Source organism: Solanum tuberosum, unplaced genomic scaffold (assembly GCF_000226075.1).
Source record: "Solanum tuberosum cultivar DM 1-3 516 R44 unplaced genomic scaffold, SolTub_3.0 scf00103, whole genome shotgun sequence".
In the NCBI taxonomy this organism is placed as follows: domain Eukaryota; kingdom Viridiplantae; phylum Streptophyta; class Magnoliopsida; order Solanales; family Solanaceae; genus Solanum; species Solanum tuberosum.
The window spans coordinates 463,035-486,330 of NW_006239027.1; the positions used below are offsets into that span (position 1 = coordinate 463,035).

General features: G+C 34.3%; 2 protein-coding genes across 2 annotated transcripts; one reads left to right on the plus strand and one right to left on the minus strand.

Annotated features, from left to right (window-relative positions):
• The first annotated feature begins 1,958 nt into the window (after positions 1 to 1,958).
• Positions 1,959 to 13,563, plus strand: LOC102602055 (choline/ethanolaminephosphotransferase 1). The gene is made up of 20 exons (XM_015309294.1): positions 1,959 to 2,065; positions 2,826 to 3,012; positions 3,893 to 3,902; positions 3,996 to 4,046; positions 4,563 to 4,640; positions 8,504 to 8,579; positions 8,718 to 8,740; positions 8,820 to 8,920; positions 9,411 to 9,505; positions 9,674 to 9,742; positions 10,056 to 10,125; positions 10,463 to 10,526; positions 10,608 to 10,648; positions 10,721 to 10,805; positions 11,107 to 11,169; positions 12,264 to 12,322; positions 12,447 to 12,499; positions 12,790 to 12,862; positions 13,074 to 13,118; positions 13,213 to 13,563. The coding sequence occupies exons 2-19, from the start codon at positions 2,876 to 2,878 to the stop codon at positions 13,093 to 13,095; spliced, it is 1,170 nt and encodes a 389-aa protein (XP_015164780.1). The 5' UTR covers positions 1,959 to 2,065; positions 2,826 to 2,875; the 3' UTR covers positions 13,096 to 13,118; positions 13,213 to 13,563.
• A 107-nt stretch (positions 13,564 to 13,670) lies between these two features.
• LOC102602378 (uncharacterized) lies at positions 13,671 to 17,087 on the minus strand. The gene is made up of 8 exons (XM_006348557.2): positions 16,719 to 17,087; positions 15,585 to 15,665; positions 15,428 to 15,487; positions 15,155 to 15,198; positions 14,558 to 14,600; positions 14,394 to 14,465; positions 14,200 to 14,301; positions 13,671 to 14,080 (listed from the first exon to the last, which is right to left on the minus strand). Exons 1-8 carry the CDS (start codon positions 17,067 to 17,069, stop codon positions 13,961 to 13,963), a joined length of 873 nt encoding a protein of 290 aa, XP_006348619.1. The 5' UTR covers positions 17,070 to 17,087; the 3' UTR covers positions 13,671 to 13,960.
• Positions 17,088 to 23,296: the final 6,209 nt, after the last annotated feature.

The following is a 23,296-nucleotide window of genomic DNA, read 5'->3' on the forward strand; positions in this document are numbered from 1 at the left end:
AAATGAATTTTTTAAGAACAAAGAAAAAAATGCTAGAAAGAAAAATGGCAACATATGATCTTTCAAAAACGTAACTAATGTTAAATTTTAAAAAAATTACCTTTTTTGAAATTTTTTGTTCCATGATTTTCTCTATTCAGTTATTAATTATTTGTACTCTTTCAAATTAATTAAAATAAAATAAATACATAACTCAATCCTTAACAAACTAAAATATTGACATTTTAAATAAATAGTGAAACTATTGCTAAGGAGTCCCATTAAAAGCTAAAATATTGTTATTTTGAAAATTTTCCCTTGTCATTCAATGTTTAATTATTATTATCTTTAATAATTGACAATTTGACATGCACACATGTTGGTCACTTATTAATTAAAAATCACATTTTAGAATGATTTGGTGTTATAAAAACAAACGAAAATACGATATTACTATTCGACTGATTCTTAAGAATAAATTATATATTTTATAAAAAAAAATTCTAGTTATACGTCATCTTTGAATATCAATATAACAATTCGATAAATTTACTATCGACTTGATATTGAACATATTGGATCGTGCACTAACTCTTATCTTTGTTAGAATACTTAGTTTATTAGCATAGTCAAATAAATAGTTTTACCATTCATTGGCCATTGCCAAGCAAACTACAAGTTAATAGATGTTATATGAATTTGAATATATTGTGATCTTAATATGAATATGGAATATAACGTGAGAAACTTTAAAAAAAAAAAAGGGCCTCTAGTTTAATACTATATGAAAATGCTTAGCTGTGAATACACGAATAAATGTACATAGAATTGTGTGCATGGTTGACTGTCCAAAGAATATTTTGTGAACACTGCTCCAAAAAAATATTAAAATAATCTCTCTCCGTCAAACAATATTTGTCCTTTATATTATTTTGAAATGTTCAATAATACTTGTTAACTTTATGAAATAAATGAATAAATTTACATTTAGTTCCTAATTTACCCTTAACAATAATTATAGTCATTTTTCTATCACATTTTTTAAGACATTATATTTATTATATTCAAATGGTGATATGATAAAATTACCTTTCTATTTATAGTTTCTTAAGAAATGTGCAAAGTTAATAGTATACAAGTATTGTTGAACAGAGGGAATAATTGCAACTTAGAACACTAGCTCAATTTATTTTTTCAAGCTTTACGGAGAATTTTACTAAAGCGATTTTATATTCAGAGGTTAAATCGGAGACCTTTAAATTAAGAATGAAGTATGAAAGAAGTTCTTGTTACTCTACCGTAATCTTTATAGAGTGCATTTGTTCTTTTTGATTGAATATAATATGCAGATTCCCTAGTTAAGAGCATATTCGAATTTCTAAATGCTTTCACCTTTACTTTTCTTGATGTTCAATGTTTGTGTCCTAACACAATTCATATGAACCAATACTAGGTTTTAAAGTTTTTTTCCGCCAATCAGAATTATGATAGAGTGGCAAGTAAAACGTTTTATTTTTAACATGAGATTTTAAATTATGACACTCAAATATATTGAAAAAAAAGTCAAATATACCCTCGAATTATCGTAAATGGTATGCAGATACCCTTTGTTATACTTTTGGGACATTGGTGCTTTTGTCGTCCAAAAACTGAAGACTAAATAGGGCTACGTGACACAATTTTATCCGTCGATTTGATATTTAATAAATGTCGGGTCCGTAAATAAGATTACGACACGTGTATGTCCGTTAGTATAAAATATGCTCTAGTTTTTGGACGACAGATACACCAATATCCCAAAAGTATAACATAGAGTATATACATACCATTTACGATAGTTTGAGGTATATTTGTCCCTTTTCTCAATTATATTTATTGATAAAAAACAATCTTAGTCACCAAATAATCTGTGAATGAGTCCCAATTAGTGCTTAATTTGATTTTTTTTTATAAATGTATTTCTTATATTTGTTCTTATTTTTCCCCGTATTATATGTCTTAAATTAATACACATCCAATTTTCAATTTTCTGTCTTTGCTCATTGCTTCTCCAAGGATCACTCCCCTGCGTTCTCTTTGCACAGAGGTGAGTTAGATTTTGCAGAATCTCTATAAAGTTTCAATTTTTCTTTCAAGAATGGTTATTTCTTCTCAAATCTTTGCATTATAAAGACACCCTTTTGGTATTTCTACTTTGTTTCCTAGATTCGATCTTCAAAAATCCATCTTGATGCTTCCCATCAATTGTTTATCGATAATTTGTCATATTTAGAGCCTACCCTTTTCGTATTTTAGGCTCAATTTACAGATTTAATGTTCAAAATCTTATTTTGATAGTACCCATCTAGTTTGTCTGCTCTTGAATGTTATGATTTGTTCTTGTTATTTTGAGCATACCCTTTTTGTGTTGCTAACTTTGTCTTTCAAATTTCCATTTTGATTGCTCTGTTAAATTTGTTCTATATCTCTTACCTCTGGAATTGGTTTTAAGAAAATTTGTCATAAATTGTAGTTCCAAGCATACCCTTTTCATATTTCTACTTTTTTTTCTCTGATTAAATGTTCAAGATCCCATTTTTTTTGAGTTCCTATCAATTTTTTTTTTCTGTTTACTCTAGTATTGGTTGTGAAAGTTGGTCATGATCCTACAACCTTAGAATGTGTGTTTCTACTTTCATTTTCAGACTGAATGTTCAAATTTGTTATCTCTGTTCACTTTTTTTTTAGCATTATAAAATTTGTCATATGCTTGCCGCTTTTATGCTTGTCATAGTCTCTATCAATTTTGTGTTTCTGTTAACTTTGGTATTGGTTTTAGAGACTTTAACTAAAGTGTTTTTGTGCAGATTCCAATTGGTTTATAGGTGATTTTAGAGGGAGCAAGAGGAGGTAAAGGATGGGTTACATAGGGGCTCATGGAGTGCAAGCCCTTCATAGGTACAAATACAGTGGGGTGGATCACTCCTATGTTGCGAAGTATGTGTTGCAGCCCTTTTGGAGTCGCTGCGTCAATTTCTTCCCCCTTTGGATGCCGTAAGTTCTTCTCGGAATTTTCTGATGATTCCTTTTTCCTTGGCAATTTGTGCATGTCTACATATTATGGGTGTTTAAATTTCTTGTGTTGTGTAGTGATATATCTTGTATAATGGAATTCATTTACTTCTTTAGTGAACTCACAGAGTCTTGCTGTCATTTGGCAAATTGGAGTACTAGAGTTTCTTTTATGACCTGTCAGGGGGCAAGAGAGGATAAAGAAGAAACTCTTTCTGTTAGGAATTATAATATACGATGACGTGGAGATACATAAGAATTTTCAGGATGAGTTTTGTCTATGGATAGTCTAACAGTCTTCCACTCGTAGAGTGAATTGCTTGAACACGTGGAATCGATTGAGGGATATGGATCCAAGGAACTTTCTTTTCTCGTTTTCTATGAATATACAGAAAGCTGTATTCTATAATGGTGATGTCAATAAAACAAATTTCAGGATCATGGTTATCTAAAGGAAATAAAAAAAGCTTTCAGGATCTTGGTAATGAGACAAACTTTTTGCCACTCATACAGCCTCCTTAATGTTGAAGTTAATGATAATGACAATAATAAATAAATGAACAATTCGTTATGGAAACTTTGGGAGTATTGGGAAAGCATAGGCCATTTCCTTCTGTGACATTATAATAGGCTTTGATGCAGTATCGTACATACTTACATACACACATATATATATAAGCACACACATGTACGGAGTGTATACTCATCAGGTGCCAGAATAAATAATCTAACATGATTTGTTACCTGTTTTAACAATTAATTGATAATGGCTTTTGCTTGGTTATCATGCTGTATCCTTCTCTGTTTCCGGAGTTAACTGACCGTTGTTTTTTGGTGTGCATGTTCTGTATATGTTCCCCAGACCGAATATGGTACGTCCCACTGTAACCTACGATCTTTGTTGCAATGTTATTTTTCTCATTAATGTATTCTCTGCGAGGTCTGATAAATAACTTCCGTTGCAGATTACACTTACTGGATTTTTGTTCTTGGTCACATCTGCGTTGCTCGGATATGTGAGTTGGACTTTGTATCTCTAGAACACTTATCCATTGAAGTTTTTGTTAGTAGATGGTTTTTTGTTACTTTTTCCAAGTGGAAAGGGGATATTTTCTTCAGCCTCTGCTTTGGTTGTTCCTGCTTCTTGTTTTGAAGTTTCTCCCTTCAGTTGAATCTACTATATCTTCATGAATGGTGTTTTACTTCCCTCTCGACCTTTCAGGAGGTTGCTTTTGTCTCAACCTTTAGTACTGCATCTTTTCTCTCTTCATACTACTCCTTCCCCACCACATTATACCTCACATCAGCAAGCAAGCTATTGCCCGTAGGAAGGAACTTACTTGCCTCCTCCACCCCTTTCTTTAACTGCATAATAGACTCCCTGTCACTAAATATGTCGGGATCCTAAGTGCTCACAGGAGAATCCACAGGCACATCCATGCAGTGAACATTTAATTGTTTGGGGTTTTGCTTTTAAAAAGTTTTTTAATTGCATATTCTAATTCTCTCTTACTGGATAATCTTCTCCCCAGATTTATTCTCCACTGTTGGATTCACCTCCTCCAAGATGGGTTAATTTTGCGCATGGATTGCTTCTCTTCCTTTATCAGGTTTGCCTGTCTTAGCCACCATCCTAATCTTCTCAATTTGTTCTTGTAGCATAATGTTTTGATAGTCGATATGTGTTTCACAGTCATGATTATTTTAATCAGGTATGTACTCTTTGAGTTCCATGTTTAATTTGTATGTAGAATTGTGTTTTAGTGTATTTTAAATGGGTGAACATAGAGGATAACGGGTGTCATTAGGTGTACTTTTCAACCTTTTTGACTTTGGATGGGTGGGAAACATAGGCTGTTACAAGTAAGTTTTTGAGGGCACGGTCCAATCTTTTAGTTTTCCATTGTTTTTGCCTCGGTATGTGCATGATCCAATTACCACATCCTGTGTTGGTCTAGAAGCGACACTTTAGATAAACTTGTATCTGAGGATCACTTGTTTCATTACCACATATAGAATGCTCTTTTATGAGTGTATTTTTTCCAGTGGTTATTTGTAGTAGCATTTGAGGGACAATTTTAATCTTTATGTCATGTGATTTTGACTATGTTACATGACTCTGGAATGCACATTTATCCTATATTGGTATGTTGAAGTATTTGGCATGGGTATAACATTTTATGTTAGTTTTCCTGTTATTTTGAAGAATCATAGCCTACCCATGTCACAGTCATTCGATATAGTTACAACAAGGTAAATAAGGATCCATGTAACATAGGAATTTTACCTTTAATCACACACACACACAAAAAAGGGAAACATTGGAGTTGAGGCATATGGTTTCTCTGCATAACTGTCATTGTGTGTGGTTTGTAGTTGTTAGAGGTCTCTGAGAGTATTCGACTTTGATGCACTGATGAGAGTATTCGCTTTTGATGCACTGATGAGAGTATTCACTTTTGATGCACTGATGAGAGTATTCACTTTTGGTATTCTTTGAATGTTTAGACATCAAACCTAGGTAAATATTGAAAATAAAAGAGTCGATGCTCCTGATGTAATGTTAACTACTAAGCAGTTCTATCATCATGAGGCCTGAAAATTAGGTATTAGAATTCAATATAGATCTTTGCAGATGAATTCTGATGACCACAAAGGCCTGTCCCATTATGTTTAGTTCTCGTCAGAATATAAGTAATTTTCGTTGCAACTGACGTAGAAATAGAAATCAAGTCTGCACTCTGTGATCTTTTGTTTTGCCAGCCTCCTTTGTGCTACTGTCTTAAAAAATCTGAGATCTTGAAAGTCCCAATCCCTAATGCACATCTGTGAAAGAACTCTGATAAGTTTAGGCCTTGTAAGTATGTTCAAGATTGAATTAATTGGTTCAACTTTGAGAAAACATGAACCATATTGTATTAATTCTGTTCTGCTGTGTAAAAAGTTAATAGGGAAATGATAAAATTGAACTGAGATCACATTAAATTCTATAAATGGAACAGTAATTACAAGAGGCAAACTTTCAAATGAATATCCACAGATTTCTAATTGATAGGACATTTCATTTCGTACGACTGGTATTTCACTGGAAACAGGGTTCACATCTTGTTCCTGGCATTTTAAAGTCAAAAGTTTCGTTATCTAATAGGGGAGTTGCCCTTTGAGTTTGGCTTGAGAATTTTTTTATGAAGAAAAGGTAACAAATATAAGATACAAGCTTGTTCTATAGCACGAGTTATTATTTAGGTTACCCTTATTTTTGCATATAGTATGGCCTTTGAACTATGCAACATTGATCTTATCTCAGAGCAAACAACAACAAACAACAACATACCCAGTGAAATCTCACTAGGTGGGGTCTGGGGAGGGTAAAGTGTACGCAGACCTTACCACTACCTCGTGGAGGTAGAGAGGCTGTTTCCGGAAGACCCTCAGCTCAAGTGTAACCAAGCCAAGTAAAGGAAAAGAATTATATAAAGCATAACATCCAATAAGAAAAATAGTGCATAATCAACAAAGGGGGCAATACATCAAGAAAATAATGTGAGAAGTGAAACGCAGTAAACAACATAAGGCTATAGGAATCACAGACAAGAACTACAAGTGTAAGGCTAAGACTACTACAAACGCTAACAACCCATACCCTCGCCAGGAAAGACAACACGCTAACCCTACTAGCCTTCAACCTTAATACGTGACCTCCACTCCTTCCTATCTAGAGTCATGTCCTCGGTAATGTGTAGCTGGGCCAAGTCCTGTCTAATCACCTCTCCCCAATACTTCTTGGGCCTACCTCTACCCCTCCGCGTACCCTCTACTACCAGCCCCTCGCACCTCCTCACTGGGGCGTCTGCGCCCCGTCTCTTCACATGTCCAAACCATCTCAGTCTCGCTTCCCTCAGCTTGTCCACCACAGAGGCCACTCCCACCTTCTCCCGGATAACCTCATTCCTAATCTTATCGCTCCTAGTGTGCCCACACATCCATCTCAACATCCTCATCTCCGCAACATGCATTTTCTGAACATGTGAGTTCTTGACTGGCCAACACTCCGCTCCATACAACAAGGACGGTCTAACTACCACTCTGTAGAACTTACCTTTAAGTTTAGGCGGGATTTTCTTATCACACAAGACTCCAGAGGCAAGCCTCCATTTCATCCAAGCAGCCCCAATGCGATGTGTGACATCATCGTCGATGTCACCACTTTCTTGGATTACAGACCCAAGATACTTAAAACTTTCTTTCTTAGGAATGATCTGTGTGGCAAGTCTCACATCCACATCTGCCTCATCCAATGCATCACTGAATTTGCACCCCAAATATTCTGTTTTGGTCCTACTCAACCTGAACCCTTTGGACTCCAGCGTTTGTCTCCACACCTCCAACCTCGCATTAACTCTGTCCCGCGTCTCATCAATCAGTACTATGTCATCCGCAAATAACATACACCATGGGACATTCTCCTGAATGGACCGCGTCAACTCATCCATCACCAAAGCAAATAGAAAAGGGCTAAGGACTGATCCCTGGTGCAACCCCATCTCAACTGGGAAATGTTCCGAGTCTCCTCCAACCGTTCTAACCCGAGTCTTGGCTCCACCGTACATGTCCTTTATCGCCCTAATATAAATCATCGGGACACCTTTAGCCTCCAAGCACCTCCAGAGGACATTCCTTGGCACCTTGTCATATGCCTTTTCAAGGTCAATAAACACCATATGAAGGTCTCTCTTCCTTTCTCTATATTTTTCTACCAGTCTTCGCATCAGATGGATGGCTTCGGTAGTCGATCGTCCCGGCATGAATCCAAACTGATTCTCAGAGATGGACACCCCTCTTCTCACCCTCATCTCCACCACTCTCTCCCAAATCTTCATAGTATGGCTTAGCAATTTGATACCCCTATAGTTGTTACAGTTTTGGATATCACCCTTGTTTTTATACAACGGAACCATTGTACTCCATCTCCATTCATCAGGCATCTTTGCTGTCTTAAGAATAACATTAAACAACCCGGTTAACCACTCTATGCTTGCCTTGTCCGTGCTCTTCCAAAACTCCACCGGGATCTCATCGGGACCGGTCGCTTTTCCCCTGCTCATCCTACTAATAGCCCGTATAACCTCCTCGATCCTAAAGCACCTACAGTACCCAAAATCTCGAAGTCTTTCAGAGTGCGCCAAATCACCCAACACAATGTCTCCTTCCCCGTCTTCATTTAAAAGTTTGTGAAAGTATCTTATTAAGTTTGTGCATAGTATTGGGGAACTGCTGGATGGACCAAAATATTGTTATCTCTGACTTTAGATTCATCTTTGGTGCTGCCCTTTGGTAGTAAAAGCTATTTCATAAAACTGTACATTTCATAATCCTTCTTTGGAATGGCTTTAGTAATGAGATCTATTGGTTTTTTCTTCTGTTGGAGTTCCTTTTTGATTGTATTGTTTGCTTGGACTCTTAATGGATGTAGACTTTTGATGCTGTTGATGGAAAACAAGCAAGACGAACAAATTCCTCTAGTCCACTAGGAGAGCTTTTTGATCATGGTGATTGTTCCTCTCCTTATTCATTTATATATTTTTATGTTATTCTCTCTCTAAGTTGCGCGTGTGCGAACTGCCGTGATTCTGATTAAATTTCTTGCTATGATTCTAATCAGATGTCTTGGCTTTTACAATTTGCAGGGTGTGATGCGCTTGCATGTGCAGTATGTCCTGTTTTCAATTATCCTTTTTCTTTCCCTGAAAAGACTTGTGACTTACAGATTTTGTGTTTAATATGAACAGTTCGAAGCCTTGGCTTTTGGGAGTTCTGCTATGTGTGGACGGGATGCTTTCTGGTTCTGGGTTATATCAGCTGTTCCTTTCTACTTCGCTACTTGGGAAAGGTAGGTGTTTATCAGTATATTTAGTTTTTGGATATATTGGCTTAAAATATTAGAAGGGTGGATTAGTAAGCTGAAATATAAATCAAATACCGTGCATCAGTTGCAATAGCTATTTGAATAGTAATGAACTCAACACCTCTACAAGATACATGGATTTAGAAGATAATTTGATTAAACTATATAGGAGAGAATTGCCCTGGGATTTTGGTGCAATGGCGAAGGTAATACAACACGGGATATGTGGTTGGTGGCTAGGCGCACCTCACAAGTTAGAATGCTAGCTGGTTAACCAAGTCTTGTATTTAAGTGGATAAGGGTAGAGGGAGAGTCCATTTGCTCCCGAGTTTCAAAGCTGGAAACAACTGATTTCTTGGTCCAGGCAAAAAAACTTTATGAGATAGATATCTGGATCAATGTCTCATCCTAGTTTTTATGTGTTTTTTTAGTATCTTGATTAAATCTTGTTTTTGGATGTTGCTCCCTTTTGCAGCTATTTCACCAACACACTAGTTCTTCCGGTAGTAAATGGACCAACAGAGGGTCTCATGTTGATATATCTCAGCCATTTCTTTACAGCTTTAGTGGGTAAGCTTGGTTTTTCTCTCTTCCCCACCTCCTTTTGAGATACATGGGGAACTTCCCAATAGGACATCCCTTCTGATGTCCTTCCTCATTCCTGGCTACCCCAGTCTATTGTTTTGGGCACATTCTACCAGTTTTCTCTATTAACAGCTTGATAATTCATGATTTCAGGGTCTGAGTGGTGGGCTCAGCCGTTTGGGAAGTCTATGCCTCTCGTGAGTTGGGTTCCTTTTCTGAACGGTGAGGCTTGCATAAAGTGTCCTTTTGTTTTTCAGCTTTTAAGTTTCTCCCCAACCCTCTCTGTCTCTCTCTCTATGTATTATGAAGTGCTGAGTATTGATCGGAGGTACTTTATCTGATATGATATTTGTGTAGTTATATAGTTTATATTATGCTTTATGAACTCTGTGCCTCTATACCTGCTTTCAGATGATTGTTGCTTCCATGAGCCTATCCATACATATTATTTATGGATATTGACTATGTTTCTTATCTGTTCCCTAGTTGATTTTAGTGTTTCTTATTATTCTTACTCCTCTTATCCTGACTTCAGAAATTCCGACCAATAAAGCCGTGTTGTTGCTGATGGTAGTTTTTGCTGTTATTCCAACAGTCTATTGCAAGTGAGTAATTTTTCATACTTCGATGAATCTCTTCCTTTTTCTTCCATAATTCTTTCTGATAATGGACTTGAAATAGACGTGTTTTATTTATTAGAATATGGTAAATGGCTTATTAGCAATAGGTAACATGCATCATTTTTACCAATCTTGGCAATGTCCATCATTAGCATTGTAGTATTGCATCTCTTTGGATTGTTAAACTTTATTCTGCGCCGTTTCACCTTTCTGGTGAAAGCATCGACTACTTCTTCCATATTCATCATCTAAAGATTCTGGATTCTAGCTATGTAACATTTAAGACTAGTTGAACAGTAGTAACCTCAATTCTTTTTGGCAGTATTAACAATGTTCATAAGGTTGTTCAGGCAACAAAAGGAAGTATGCCGCGGGCGCTGGCCATGGTAAGTGCGTTTCTTAGATTATAATACGTGATTTGGTGATTATAGTCTATTGCTGAATAATTTCACTTCTCTTGTTGACAGCTTTACCCATTTGTTGTTCTATTGGGAGGAGTGCTTCTGTGGTATTTCTCACTTTCAGAATACTAATTATTTTTGAGACCATATCATGGTATTTAGGATTGGTTGTTATGCAGGGACTATTTATCTCCATCTAATTTAATGAAGAACTATCCTCATCTTGTGGTAGTGGGAACCGGGCTTGCATTCGGATTTCTTGTGGTAATTGCTCTCCTTCTTGCCCTTGGTTTTATGCATTTTTACATTTCTTGCTGTGCAACCTATTCTAAAATGAGATATCCAGAAAGCTGATAATTTCTGTATACCGACATTTTCTGCTCTCTTAGATGTTATGTCATCTCAATTATTGAGTATGAGTTGTTTCCTGAAGATACATGCACAAATAAGTAGTTGCAGATCTTTTGGGCTTTCTTGAATCTCATCTATTGCTACTTGAACCAATGCCATGCTTGAAATCTATTTGAAGTTCTTAAATTGTGTCTAAGTAAGGTTTTGTCTGCAGGGAAGGTTGATTTTGGCTCACCTGTGTGATGAACCCAAGGGTCTGAAAACAAATATGTGCATGGTACGCTGCTTTTTCTGATTTTTTCTGTGAAAAAAACCCAGATATTTTGGCCTCCATCACACACATTCTTGTGGCTCTTTCTAGTAATGAATTTTTAACTCCATTGGAAGTTATTCCAATAAGCTCTTTTAAGGGGAAAAAATAATAGAATAAGAAACCATTTTTGTGTTGAACTGGATTGATTGAGGCTTAATAACTTGCACTTTTTTGCATTTTCAATCTATAACGTACTGCATTTGGATTTGGCAATTGGGTCTACCTAGTCCCATTTGCTGTGTAGGTGCGATTCTCATTGAAGTCTTGCATTCTGTTACGTCAGGTTTTAAAATATTGGTCGGTTAAATCACCCCGTTTTGGTCTTTGAAATACCTAAGCTACTCTCGCCCTCTCTCTCACCTGAAAAACAAAAAAGAAACCAGAAAAAAATCAGACCTCGTGAGTTTGCATTCATGCACCTTCCGCACACAACTCTCAACCCCTAACAGCATGCCTCCCATCACCTTAATCTCAGCTTCGGAAATCTTTCATCCCAATTTGTAGAAATGATTAGGAGCAGCAGTGATATTAGCCGAATAGTTAGGGGAAGAAGTGATGTGAGGTCCTTGGGGAGGGGTTTATAGGGAAGGTTGAGGGTGTTCTGCAGGGCTATTATGCAGTTAAAGTCTAGTAGTGGAACTAACCAATTGAATGTGGTGGTCACCTGGAAACTTGCAGATTTACATAAAATTTAATCAACTCCATCAGTGGGAGAGTTAAACATGCTCTTTTGAGAAGCAATGAAGCTTCAATGCGTTGTGTGGGGTAATACAGAGGCTAAAATTTCAGCTCCCTCAGAACATTCTGACAAAAAATGTGTAAAACCATCTCTGTTTCTTAGTTGACCCACGTAAGTGTATGAGTTGGAGAACTGTATCCTCAGAGTTGGTCTTGCCAGAGAATCCGTGTTGTTTGATTGAAGCTGATGATGTCTCCATTGAATATTGAATGAGATAGTATGGTAGAGAACAATTTTTTGAAAGAAGAAGACAAGTAAATAGATGATGTTTCAAGTATTGTGGTTTCAGTGCTTTTGAAATATAACTTTGTGTTTGCAGTCTCTGCTTTGTCTACCTTTTGCCGTTGCAAATGCGCTCACTGCCAGACTTAATGATGGGTAAGTTGAAACCAGCTTCATTTATTCAAGGAATTTAAGTAGTACCAGCTTTTAGAGAGTATGGTTTCACTTTTTTCCGGAATTCTTGTATTTCTGCAAGCTCATGAGAATCTCTTCCTTGCAGAGTTCCTATGGTTGATGAGTTCTGGGTTCTTCTCGCTTACACTGCATACTCAGGTATTACATCTGCTTTAGCGATTCAGATGGATATGATATGTTGTTTTGTTGAGCTATATTTGGAAATTTTTTAAGTTTATCTGAATCTGCAAACATACTTTTCTGTCAATCAAGGAAGAGAAGCATAAATTGATAGATGAGCCAATCATGAGAGCTGATGATTTAATACCATCTGCTCCATATTCTACTTTTGATCAAGAGATCTCCGATCAAGTGTCTTTATCTTGTCGCTTTTTTAAACTCCTATGAATTATTGGCTGATTATTATTATTTCTTCCCATCTTGTTCAGTATCACTCTATCTGCATTTTGCAACTTCTGTTATACATGAAATCACATCAGCGCTCGGGATATACTGTTTCAGGTGAGAATTATTGTGCTTGATTCTTATTGTACCCTGTGCCCAACTATATATTATTTGATTTCAGCACAATATCTAGAGTAGAGTGCCCATTCTACTCAATAAAATCAAAATCAACCTGAAGTTTGTTACAAGGATCCAAGAACCATTTTTCAGTATCCAGTTTCCTTTATTAACATTTCCAGTCCTAATGCTTTTCACTTTTAAATGACAGGATAACAAGGAAAGAAGCTTGAGCCGTTTTGCGCTCTAATTTTTGGTACACCTTAAACATTTTCCTCGTTCTTGATGAACTCGAGGTTATATTTTCCTTCGGTTTGTGTATGATACAATTGTGATCTTCTTGTTTCTAGCTTTCAACCTCGGAACTACCTGGGATTGAAGTTTGGCTTTCCTTACCTAGCCGATTCCTGAACCTGGCTTGAAGGATGTTTGGGGTTCAACGAGTGCCTCTTTGACTTTTCACGGTTTGAGAGCGTTGTTTGAACTCGCCTTCAAATTCATGTTTAGTTCAAGTAGCTAAGATGAATTTCTTTGTGAATTTTCCATTTCGATTTTAGTTGACTAAGATGCTTGTCTAGGATTTTTCGATTAGTTGACCCTGCTAAAGGTATCATGTTTTAACAATATTTATGTTGTGGATTGAAGAATTATTGGTTATTGTATTTGAATTGATTTAGATTTTTGTACTTGGAAGGAGTATATATTTCTTTCTCTTCCTCCCTCTGTTTATTTCTTTTTTTACTGAAATAACTAAAAAGGAAGATAAACATAATATCGTAAACCACGAGGAAGGTTTGGGAAACAGATATACACAAAAATATTACTATATTCCATCAGATCAGATGGGAGTTTTCAGTGCATTAGATACTGGCCAATATGCATTACAAATACATGTACAAGTAAACTGGACAACTAAATTTTGTTGCTGACTTTGTATTGCTTTGAACAATAGATATATGAAGCTGATGTCGATTCAAATCAACAATCTTGAATAAATAATGATCAAAATAACTTTGTATTAACCAACGCCGTGGTTTAGTATCTGAGTAAAGTCCCATTTCTACTGCGTCTTGAATGAGAGTGCACCCTTTAGCATGTTTAAATTGCTATGGCTAACCACCTTGGCAGTCTCAAATTAGCTTTCATGCCAAATTTGGTAAGAAAAATGGCATAGAGAAGATGCAGCAAGGACACGAAGAACGCACAGTTTATCAAAAGCTGCAAGTTTAGGAAGCAGAAATGTAAAACGAAGAAAACATTAGCTTTCTACTGTTCAAATTGAATAGATAAGAAATCAAAAAAAATAAAATGAATAGATAAGAAGAAATCACACGTACCAGAGTCCCGAATAAGGTGTATATAAAATTCATAGATGGAACTATCGGACTGCCTAAGGATGTGAGGATGTACGAGAGAGAAGCATGAATGTTTATCGTGATCTACAGGCAAACAATCAACACATGAGTGATCATGTCATTTGTAAAGAATAGCTGAGCAATTGTAAAAGAAGATCATTGAAGTTATCTATTACCAGAGCAAGGATGTTTTCTCCTATTAAAAATGAGGATAATATAACGTATCCGAGAGCACCCACAGCCCGAGCCTGCAAATCAAAATATATGTTTCTAGTTGAAATTGTCTGTGATTTATTACAACACTCTCAAAGAGGGAAAACAGTGGAGGGAGAGAACATACAAGAGCACACAACAAGATTGAGGTGCCCCAACTTGTTCTCAACCTGGCGAGAAATAGAAGAGCAAGCAATCATTGAAATATCAGACAGCAGCAACATTTCAAGTGAAGGATGAACAATATAGCGGATAACTTTGTATATAGTGAACCCCAGACATCTCAACACAGAGGTCCCTACACTATTGATCATTTGTGCATATGACAAAGCAATCGACCTACAAGGCTACAACTCCTTCAGGTACTTTTTGGATGTAAAATGGAGCAGCAACTGCAAATTTCTGTTGTAGGGAAAAGTATCCCGTCTGCATATTTTTTTCCATTTATTTGGGGGATCTGGGGTTGAAAGAGGGAAGGGTTCAGAACAGAGAATGGGATCAGTGAATATATATTGCGGAACACTACTGCTTAATGTTTGTCCCTTTATTTGTTACCTATTCTGTTCCTTTTTTTGGGGAGGGGGAAAGGAGGTTGTGTGTTCCACTGAGGGGTTGCAACAAGGCGTATAGCCGTTGCAAGACTTCCAGTCAAAACGGATTCCATTGCAAAGACTTGACGAATAAGCATTCAGATATGAAGAGACATAACAAACTAACAACATACCTCCATAAGGAACCCATTGTGAAGCCAAGTAAACCATGCATTAGCTGATTCAGGAGAGAAGAAGTGTAGCTAATTTAGTAAGAAAGATCACAGAAATATGAATAGAACTTTTTTTTTGTTGGTGGAAATACGAATAATACTTTTGTGAACATTAAGTATTGGAGCACAAGAATGGCCAACAAATATAATAAGCAACAAAAGAAAGCAATGACAAAATTTGGCATTCACTAGCCTATAATATACATCTTTTATGGTTTATAAGACATCACTCACCATATAATTTAATGCCTTCACTGGACCAGACAAGACAAACAAGAGTACAACAGTTGCCACCTAACACGATGAGATAAATATCGTTAGAGAATATAGATGAACAAGCTTCCAGGAATAAGTGAATGTCCAATCTAATAGACACATGGAGAGGACAAACCATGGTTTTCCTGCCAGCTGCGACACCCCATCTCATTGAGGATACAACAATTGGCAATGCGAAGAAACAGCCGAAGTAATTCTGTGCTACACGTAAAGCCAAATTTCCTTTAGGAGATCAAAACCAACAGCAAGAAATGACGGATAATACAAGACAAGTTCATACAAACTGGTAACTGGATACAAACTAAAACTATGATGCAACAGGTCTGAGTTAATGTCACTTAACATCAAACGAAGTCATATACTAAAGTTGGATTACCAACAAAAACACAGAATGCACAACCTAAATTGGCTGGTTCTTTTCCTCCAGTACCACAAATTCCTCACAACCACCAACAGAGCCAAGCATAGATAGTAAAAGATTTAAAACTTTTGAAACAGTTAAGAAATAGAAGCTCGACTGTTTACACCTTTATCACACACACAAAAAAGCTCGACTAATCAAGTCACATAAGCTTGGATGTTGGCAGCAGACAGGAGTGGAGCTAACTTACGTGAACCGAGTAGCTTTTGCCTAAGTCTTGTATATGTATTAAGCATTCTACTAAATATCTATAGATATTCGACTGTGAACCCAATTATTATATATATAGAGAGAGGTTTTTGTAAGAACCCATAAACTTCAAATTCTTGATCCACCTTTGGCAGTAGACATACCTAATACATGAACCTATCGATAACAAAGCTACCATTTTTTCCACTCTCACTAGTAGCATACATATCAGGATTAAGAATTCAATCAAATATATATAAAAATTCGACTGTGAACCCAGATATTATTATATATATTAACTTAGAGGTTGCCATCGAAACACATAAACTTCAAATTTTGGATCCACCTCAGGCAGAAGGCACACCTAATTCATGACCCTATTGATATCAAAGCTACCATTTTTTCCTATCAAACAACTTTTCACCATAATTAAGTCCACATTACTTTAATCAAACAGTTCTTCACCTTGATTAGTTCCACTCTCACTAGTCACTAGTAACATACATTACTGTATTATTCAAGTACTACATTACATGATGGACTTCCCTTGCTGCACCAAATTCAATGGTACTTCATAAACTACATCAAATTAACAACAAAAAAACCCACAAATTTCAAAATTCCAAGAACCATAAGTACCTCAATAGCAAGAGAATTGCTCAAGAGATAAGCCAATCCTGAAACAGCAGCAAACATAGCACCCTCTACTAGTCTCAAAGTCCTCTTATAAACAACCCCATCTGGAGCTAAGTACTCATACTCCTCTGAATTTTCCTCTTCTTTATCACTCCAAATTTGGGTTTTTACAGTTGAACCTTTCACATTACTTGGCTTAAAGCTGTCAAGAGAACAATTAAGAACTAAAGGCAGAATTTTTGGTTTGTGGGTAGGCAAAAAGATGAAATGGGGTGCTAAAAAAGATGAATGGGGTGATAAATTCCCAGAAATTGAAGAGAATTTGCTATGGTAATGAAGTTTGAGGACATTCATGGTGGAAAAAAAAATAGATTCTTGTTTGTTTGTGTTCTTGATTAAAAGGTTACTCTTTTAGATAGGGGTGTTTTATGGGCTTTGGGTTTTTTTGGTTGGCCCATTAATTTGATATGATTAGCCCATGTATCAAATCATGTCTAAATAACCTAATAAATTAGGATTTAGGACTCAAAAAGGCCCAATATCTATACAAGTAGTCGATTTTGGGATCACCATTTAAGTCATAACGGTAGTTGATTTTAGGATCACCATTTAAGTCATAGCGGCAGTGTATATAAATTTGCAAGTTTAGTTATTGACTCAACTTTAGGCATATGCGATCAAAGTTGTAAAAGCTTACGTCTGATTTTTTTTATGACCGTGGTGTTCCGACTAATTCCACGGAATACCTACCATTTTCCACCAGCAACAGGTACCAGGTAACTTTGTCCACCCAGGCTAGGACAGATGAGAAGAATCACCTAGTATTTTTTGTCTCCACTGAATATTAAACCCGAGACCTCAGAATTGTCAACCACTTCATTGACCGCTAGGTCACACTATTGGGGTACTTTACATTTGAATTTTAACAACAAAATTTTGACATTTTTTTTTACCTAAAGTTTGGCTTGCATGTATATGTCTGAAGTAATTTTCTAAAGTTTGAACTACCAAGCTTCTTAAGCAATAACCACTTGATCAATTTAAATTCAATTTTCATATGACGAAATGATGAGTCTATAAATTTTAAATTCTAGAAAAAGTAGCTCATTTGGTTATTCAATTATAAATTAAGTAAACTTTTTAACACAAGTATAAAGTCTAGACCAAACTGCAACTAAATTATCCCGTAAGCAGAACTGTAATTCCGCCCCCACCTCATAGGCAAATTCTTGAGGTTTCTATGGACAAATACTGTTCATTTATTTTATGTCTCAGGTAGTGTTATAAGATTATTACATAATTTGGTGATGGGAGAAGAATGGTGAGACAGGTAGGTGTTGTGGACCTAATAAAATTTGTGTATATTTTGTACGATAGACGTGTTACAGTGATAATATAATTAAATTGCAAGCTGTCATAAGTGTTATTAATCATTATCAAATGACATAAATGTACCTTTTTGTTAATTATTGTAAAGTTAATAACATCGAGTCTTGTGATAAACAATACTACTTCACTTAACTTTAAATGAAAAACCCACTAACATATACATATTGTGAATTTTAATATATAGAGTACTTATTATTATTATTATTATATCCACCATACCAGCAAGTGGATGCCAACTTATTTCATAAATAACCTTAATTGACATATGCCTACTTAATATAGCAAAAATAACTTTTGATGGTAATAAATATATATATTGATAAAGAGTGTTAAAGTCTTTATCGATATTAGTTACTTGTTATTGGATCTAATTATGTCGGTATAGATTTTAGGGACATTTACAAAAAGTGTTGATTGTTACTAAAAGAACATATTTAGCGGTAATTAAGCTGTTATTATTAAATATTTGCTGCTAAAGATAATTTTTTATGTAGTGGTCATCTTCAAAATTAATGAAAATCACAAATAGAAAACCTATGTCGTGTCGTGGAATTAATGATGAATGCTTGTATCAAGGTAGGCTGATGCAACCCTTTTTCGAGTCTTGCGTGAACGTGAAATGGTTCATGCACCAAGTTGTCTTTTTTAGATATACAATACTAGTACTATTTATTTTTTGGTTTCTTACTGATCATGATGTACTCGTTTAGATGTCCCAACTAATTCATATTCGTATCAGGTAAGAAGTCACTAAAAAAAGAAGCTCTCTCTATGTAGATTTTTTCATTTTTAAGACTCGAACATGCGATACATCATATTCGTATTGTGTGAAGGTTTTGTTTTAATTAAATCAACATTGGAAAATAAGATTTGGAAAGGGACACAACATAAAAAAAATTGTTATGTTTTGTTATTGTCATAACAATGATGCACTTGAAATTGGGCGTGCAATGAGCCTGCATTGTTTGCTATAATAAAAAAATACCAAACATGATATAGTTTATGTAAACTTTAGGCGCTGACCTATAAAAAAATTGACGTTTTCGAGCTTATATTATACTTTAATCGTTTCATTTTACCTGATTTTTATACTAAAAATAGACCATGTTTTAATTATTCATCCATTTTCGTAAATCAAACTTTTCTATTGCTACTTCTTTTTTATACTATCCATAATATTATTTTTTACGAAATGTGTCAAGTCAATAGAGGCCACGTAATACAGAAGGAGCCCTCAAGCGTGCGTTTATGCCATTTCTAAAAAGAGACTTCTTGCTTGTATTCAAAGATACTACACACGTGTGTGTATTTGCAAGGCCAAAAGGCAAAAAATAGCATGGACATGTGGTACAAACTAGTTAAAAGTAGAGACTTATCGAGAAGCAGATTCAGAATTTGAAATTTATAAATTATTAAAACGATCTCAGATTAATATATAATAATAATAATTGAGTTCATCTTTTTAATTCATACACATGATCTAGACAAAATCTACTAGATTTATGTAAACCTGTCGATGACACTTTAGACTTGACCCTAATTATTAAAAAAATCCGTTTACAAGGCACAACGAGTGAACCCCATGAACTTTTAACTTTTAACGTTTTTAAAAATAAAATAACTTTTAAGATTATAGTTTTATATGTAAGCAATTGTAGATAATTAATTATTAAGTTGAATAAACTTGAAAAAATGTAAGCAAAATCAATTTAAATAGCTGGTAATAAATGCACAAAACAAAATTCTAATTCACCAAATTCATAAGTATAGAATAACATATTAATATGTAATTTCTAGTCAAATATTTAAAAAGAAGCAAAAATAAAATATATTTTATAATGATGATGTGCAAGTCAACTTAGGTGCACCTGAATTGACCAACAAATAAATTTAAAGATAAAATATCATGTCATATATTTGCTTATATTTTAAGACTCTTTTTCCTCTTATTATAGTTCACTTGTGCACTTAAAAGGATATTTTTACTGGTCGATAAAGAGTTAAAGTAATGCAGAAATTAGTTATGCATAATTATTTTATTTTTTTATATAAAATAATATATAAATGTGGGGTTATAAGATAGTAATCAAAACAGTACCATATTTATTGTGCATAAATCTCTTCCTAATCAGCAATCAAACGAGTACTTTTTTTTTTCTTTTTTCTCCTAGCCTATGAATTATAAATTGAATTTCATAAACTTTGAACTTTAATTTCTTGAGTTGAAATGCCTTTCAAATCAATGCATGAATCTTTCTACAATTTGATCAAGTTTTCTCTGACTACAAGCATAGTAAAGTGAAAACACAAGGGAAAGAAAGAAACATCACCAAAGATTATGATGTTTTAAATCAAAAATCATCTCAGATTCGGACTCTAAATATGAAAAAATTCTTAATAAAAAAATGTTTATTATTTAGTAAGCTTTACATGGCGTAACTTTAAATTAATTAGACCCTAATAGAAATATCAAATACTGCAAAAAATAAAAGAAGACAACGGAAAGAAGAGAGACCAACAAAGATTGAGCTGGAATGAATAAATTAGAAATCTCGAATTCAAACTTTAGGTATTAAAAAAAATCACGACTAAGAGTGTTTCTTCCTTAATAAGCGTTACATAACATAAATTCAGATTATTCGTTCCCAAATACAAATATCAAACATCGCGAGAAACAAAAGCAAGACAATGGAAATTAGAAGAGGCACCACCGAGGTAGTGGCGGAGCCAGGAATTTGGCGAAGTGTGTATAATTTTTTTTTCTAGCTGTGATAAGAGTGTGCAAAATTAAATATACACTCATATTAATTAACATTTAACTTCTGTACACCATATAATTTTCTAGAGAAGGATGTGCACCGAATCACCCTTCGCCTAAGGTAACTATAACACCGTTGCACCGAGGATTGAGATGGGAGGAATAGGATTCCTTCTTTCTAATCATATCCGGATCGAATTCTAGATATGTTGTGAAAATTCATATTAATCGAGCCTTAATATAAATATTGAACACCGTAAAAATAAAAAATGAGACAACTTGAAGTGAAATGAGTAAATCCACCACAACACGACACATATATACATCAAAATGGACTACACATTCCAATTTCATTTTCATGTTGAGATAGTGGCGTATAATATATACTCAAATCAATATCCCTTTGATTGAGTGTCACCAAATTTTGTAACATATAAATCTGATGAATCTAAATTAATTGAAAAAAGTTAGATGAACGTTACATTAAGCACTTAAATTAGTTAAATCCAAGAAGAAAATGCTAAAATTGTACTATATATAAAACTATAACATCATATGGGTAAAAAACATCCATATACTATATATATTGTTTCTTTGGTTTTCCATTCGATGTTTGGAGTTTGTGTTGGTGTTTCGATTAAATTCGGATCACACATTGTAGGGCTTCATTTGGGGGTGACTCTCGCAACATAATTTTCTTTTATATTCAAAGCTTGAACCCAAAGCCTCTTATTAAGGTTGAAACAGTCATTTCACTACGCTGCAAACTCATGTCGGTAAGGTGAACTATTATTTGATAATAAAAAGACAAACAAATAAAGTCTAAACACAATATTTTTTTATAATCTCAATAGATAAATAATTATGATGAGTAAGTTAGTCGAATTGATGTTAACAAGTCGGATGAAATTAATCATGAAGCTTTAGTATAGTAACTATAAGAAGCACGTTTTAGTTTTAATTTGGAATATTAAATCATTTTAAGTCATACAAAATAATTTCATGTTTGTAATTCACTGAACTTTTATTTTCTCGTTAAAATGTTGTTTACATAAAATCACTAAACTAATTTTTTTTGTAAAAACACCACTAAACTTTGTTTAACTATCACAAAACGTCATTCAACTTTCCTCAAGTATTATATAAAATGACTCTAGTTAAGATGCTCACTATTCATCAAGATTTCACTATTTAATATTGATCACAATCTTTAATTTTCGTAACATAAATTTAAAAACTTTCGATTAATAGCGAAAGAATCCCAATTATCCCGCGATAACAATTTTCATGTTACAAGTAGCTAGGGGTCCAAAGACAAAAATAAACATGTCAAGGGGACACGTGTATAAGGTGAACATATTTATTTCTTTAATAAATTCTAATGAAACATTATTGTAAAAAGAAAAATTCAAAATAGTGGGGACAAAATTAAAAAATAGTTATGCCTCTCTGATTTGTTACTTTCAACTTCCATTCCCACTTGCCTCCTCTAATAAAACTCCATATATCATATGCTTAAAAAAAAATTTAAAATTTAAAATTTAAAATTCATAAATTCAAAAATATAAGAAAATAACTAAAATATAATAATATTATTTTTACATAGGATGATAAATCAAATCAAAAGGCTAATTATTTGATAAAGTCATGTAGATTTACTTACTACATTTTTTTTCAAGTTTCTTTATGGCATTTTGCATTTATCTTTATTCTCTGTATAGTTGGAAAAAAAAAAGTCGACTCTGATTGATAATAACATGAAAAATCCAATTAATTATTTTTTTCTAATTTAATACATTCTCATTTTCATTATGGAGTTTTGCATTTATCTTTTTCAGTACATAGGGAAAAAATGAAAAGTTGACTAGGATGGATGAAAAATCCCATTCTTATTATTATTTTTCCAAATAAATACTCTCTATTTTTATTTTTCCATTTTTCAATATTCAAATGGTGTGAATATAATTTGTATCCCAATTCATGTACTTCACCAAATTTCATATCAAACACTTCATTTCGATTAGAATAAACACTTTAAACACATCTAATCGTTGGACAAAATTTATGTGTTCACTAGTATACGAAATGTCAATAAACATAATATTTGTAATTATAAAAAAAGTTATGTGACGACTCTTATCTGATGTGGATATTGATCGTTTGTCCATATAAGCGTGATTAGGGGACAACGTAGTAAAAAGTGTTTAAAATACTTGTTTTAATCAAGTTGAGTTATCTGAATAAAACCTCATGAAGTATAAATATCAAGATAACAAATCAGACCAAGTACAAAGATCTCTCAAGTTATCATCCCATACAAAATGAATCTTTCCACACACATTTAAATTAGTCAAACTACAAAACAGATACGTAAAAGAATTTGATAAAGAAAAAAAAAGATTATCTCTTCCCCTACCCCACCCCCACGCCACCC

Excerpts from the sequence above, each read along its gene's own strand:
- LOC102602055 (XM_015309294.1), top strand. The coding sequence starts at position 2,876 with ATGGGTTACATAGGGGCTCATGGAGTGCAAGCCCTTCATAGGTACAAA. Across the intron at positions 4,047-4,562 it reads CATCTGCGTTGCTCGGATAT|ATTTATTCTCCACTGTTGGA; the intron begins GTGAGTTGGACT and ends TCTTCTCCCCAG. Across the intron at positions 10,126-10,462 it reads ATTCCAACAGTCTATTGCAA|TATTAACAATGTTCATAAGG; the intron begins GTGAGTAATTTT and ends TCTTTTTGGCAG.
- LOC102602378 (XM_006348557.2), bottom strand. The coding sequence starts at position 17,069 with ATGAATGTCCTCAAACTTCATTACCATAGCAAATTCTCTTCAATTTCT. Across the intron at positions 15,666-16,718 it reads GCAATTCTCTTGCTATTGAG|AATTACTTCGGCTGTTTCTT; the intron begins GTACTTATGGTT and ends CGTGTAGCACAG. Across the intron at positions 14,081-14,199 it reads ACACCTTATTCGGGACTCTG|CTTTTGATAAACTGTGCGTT; the intron begins GTACGTGTGATT and ends CTAAACTTGCAG.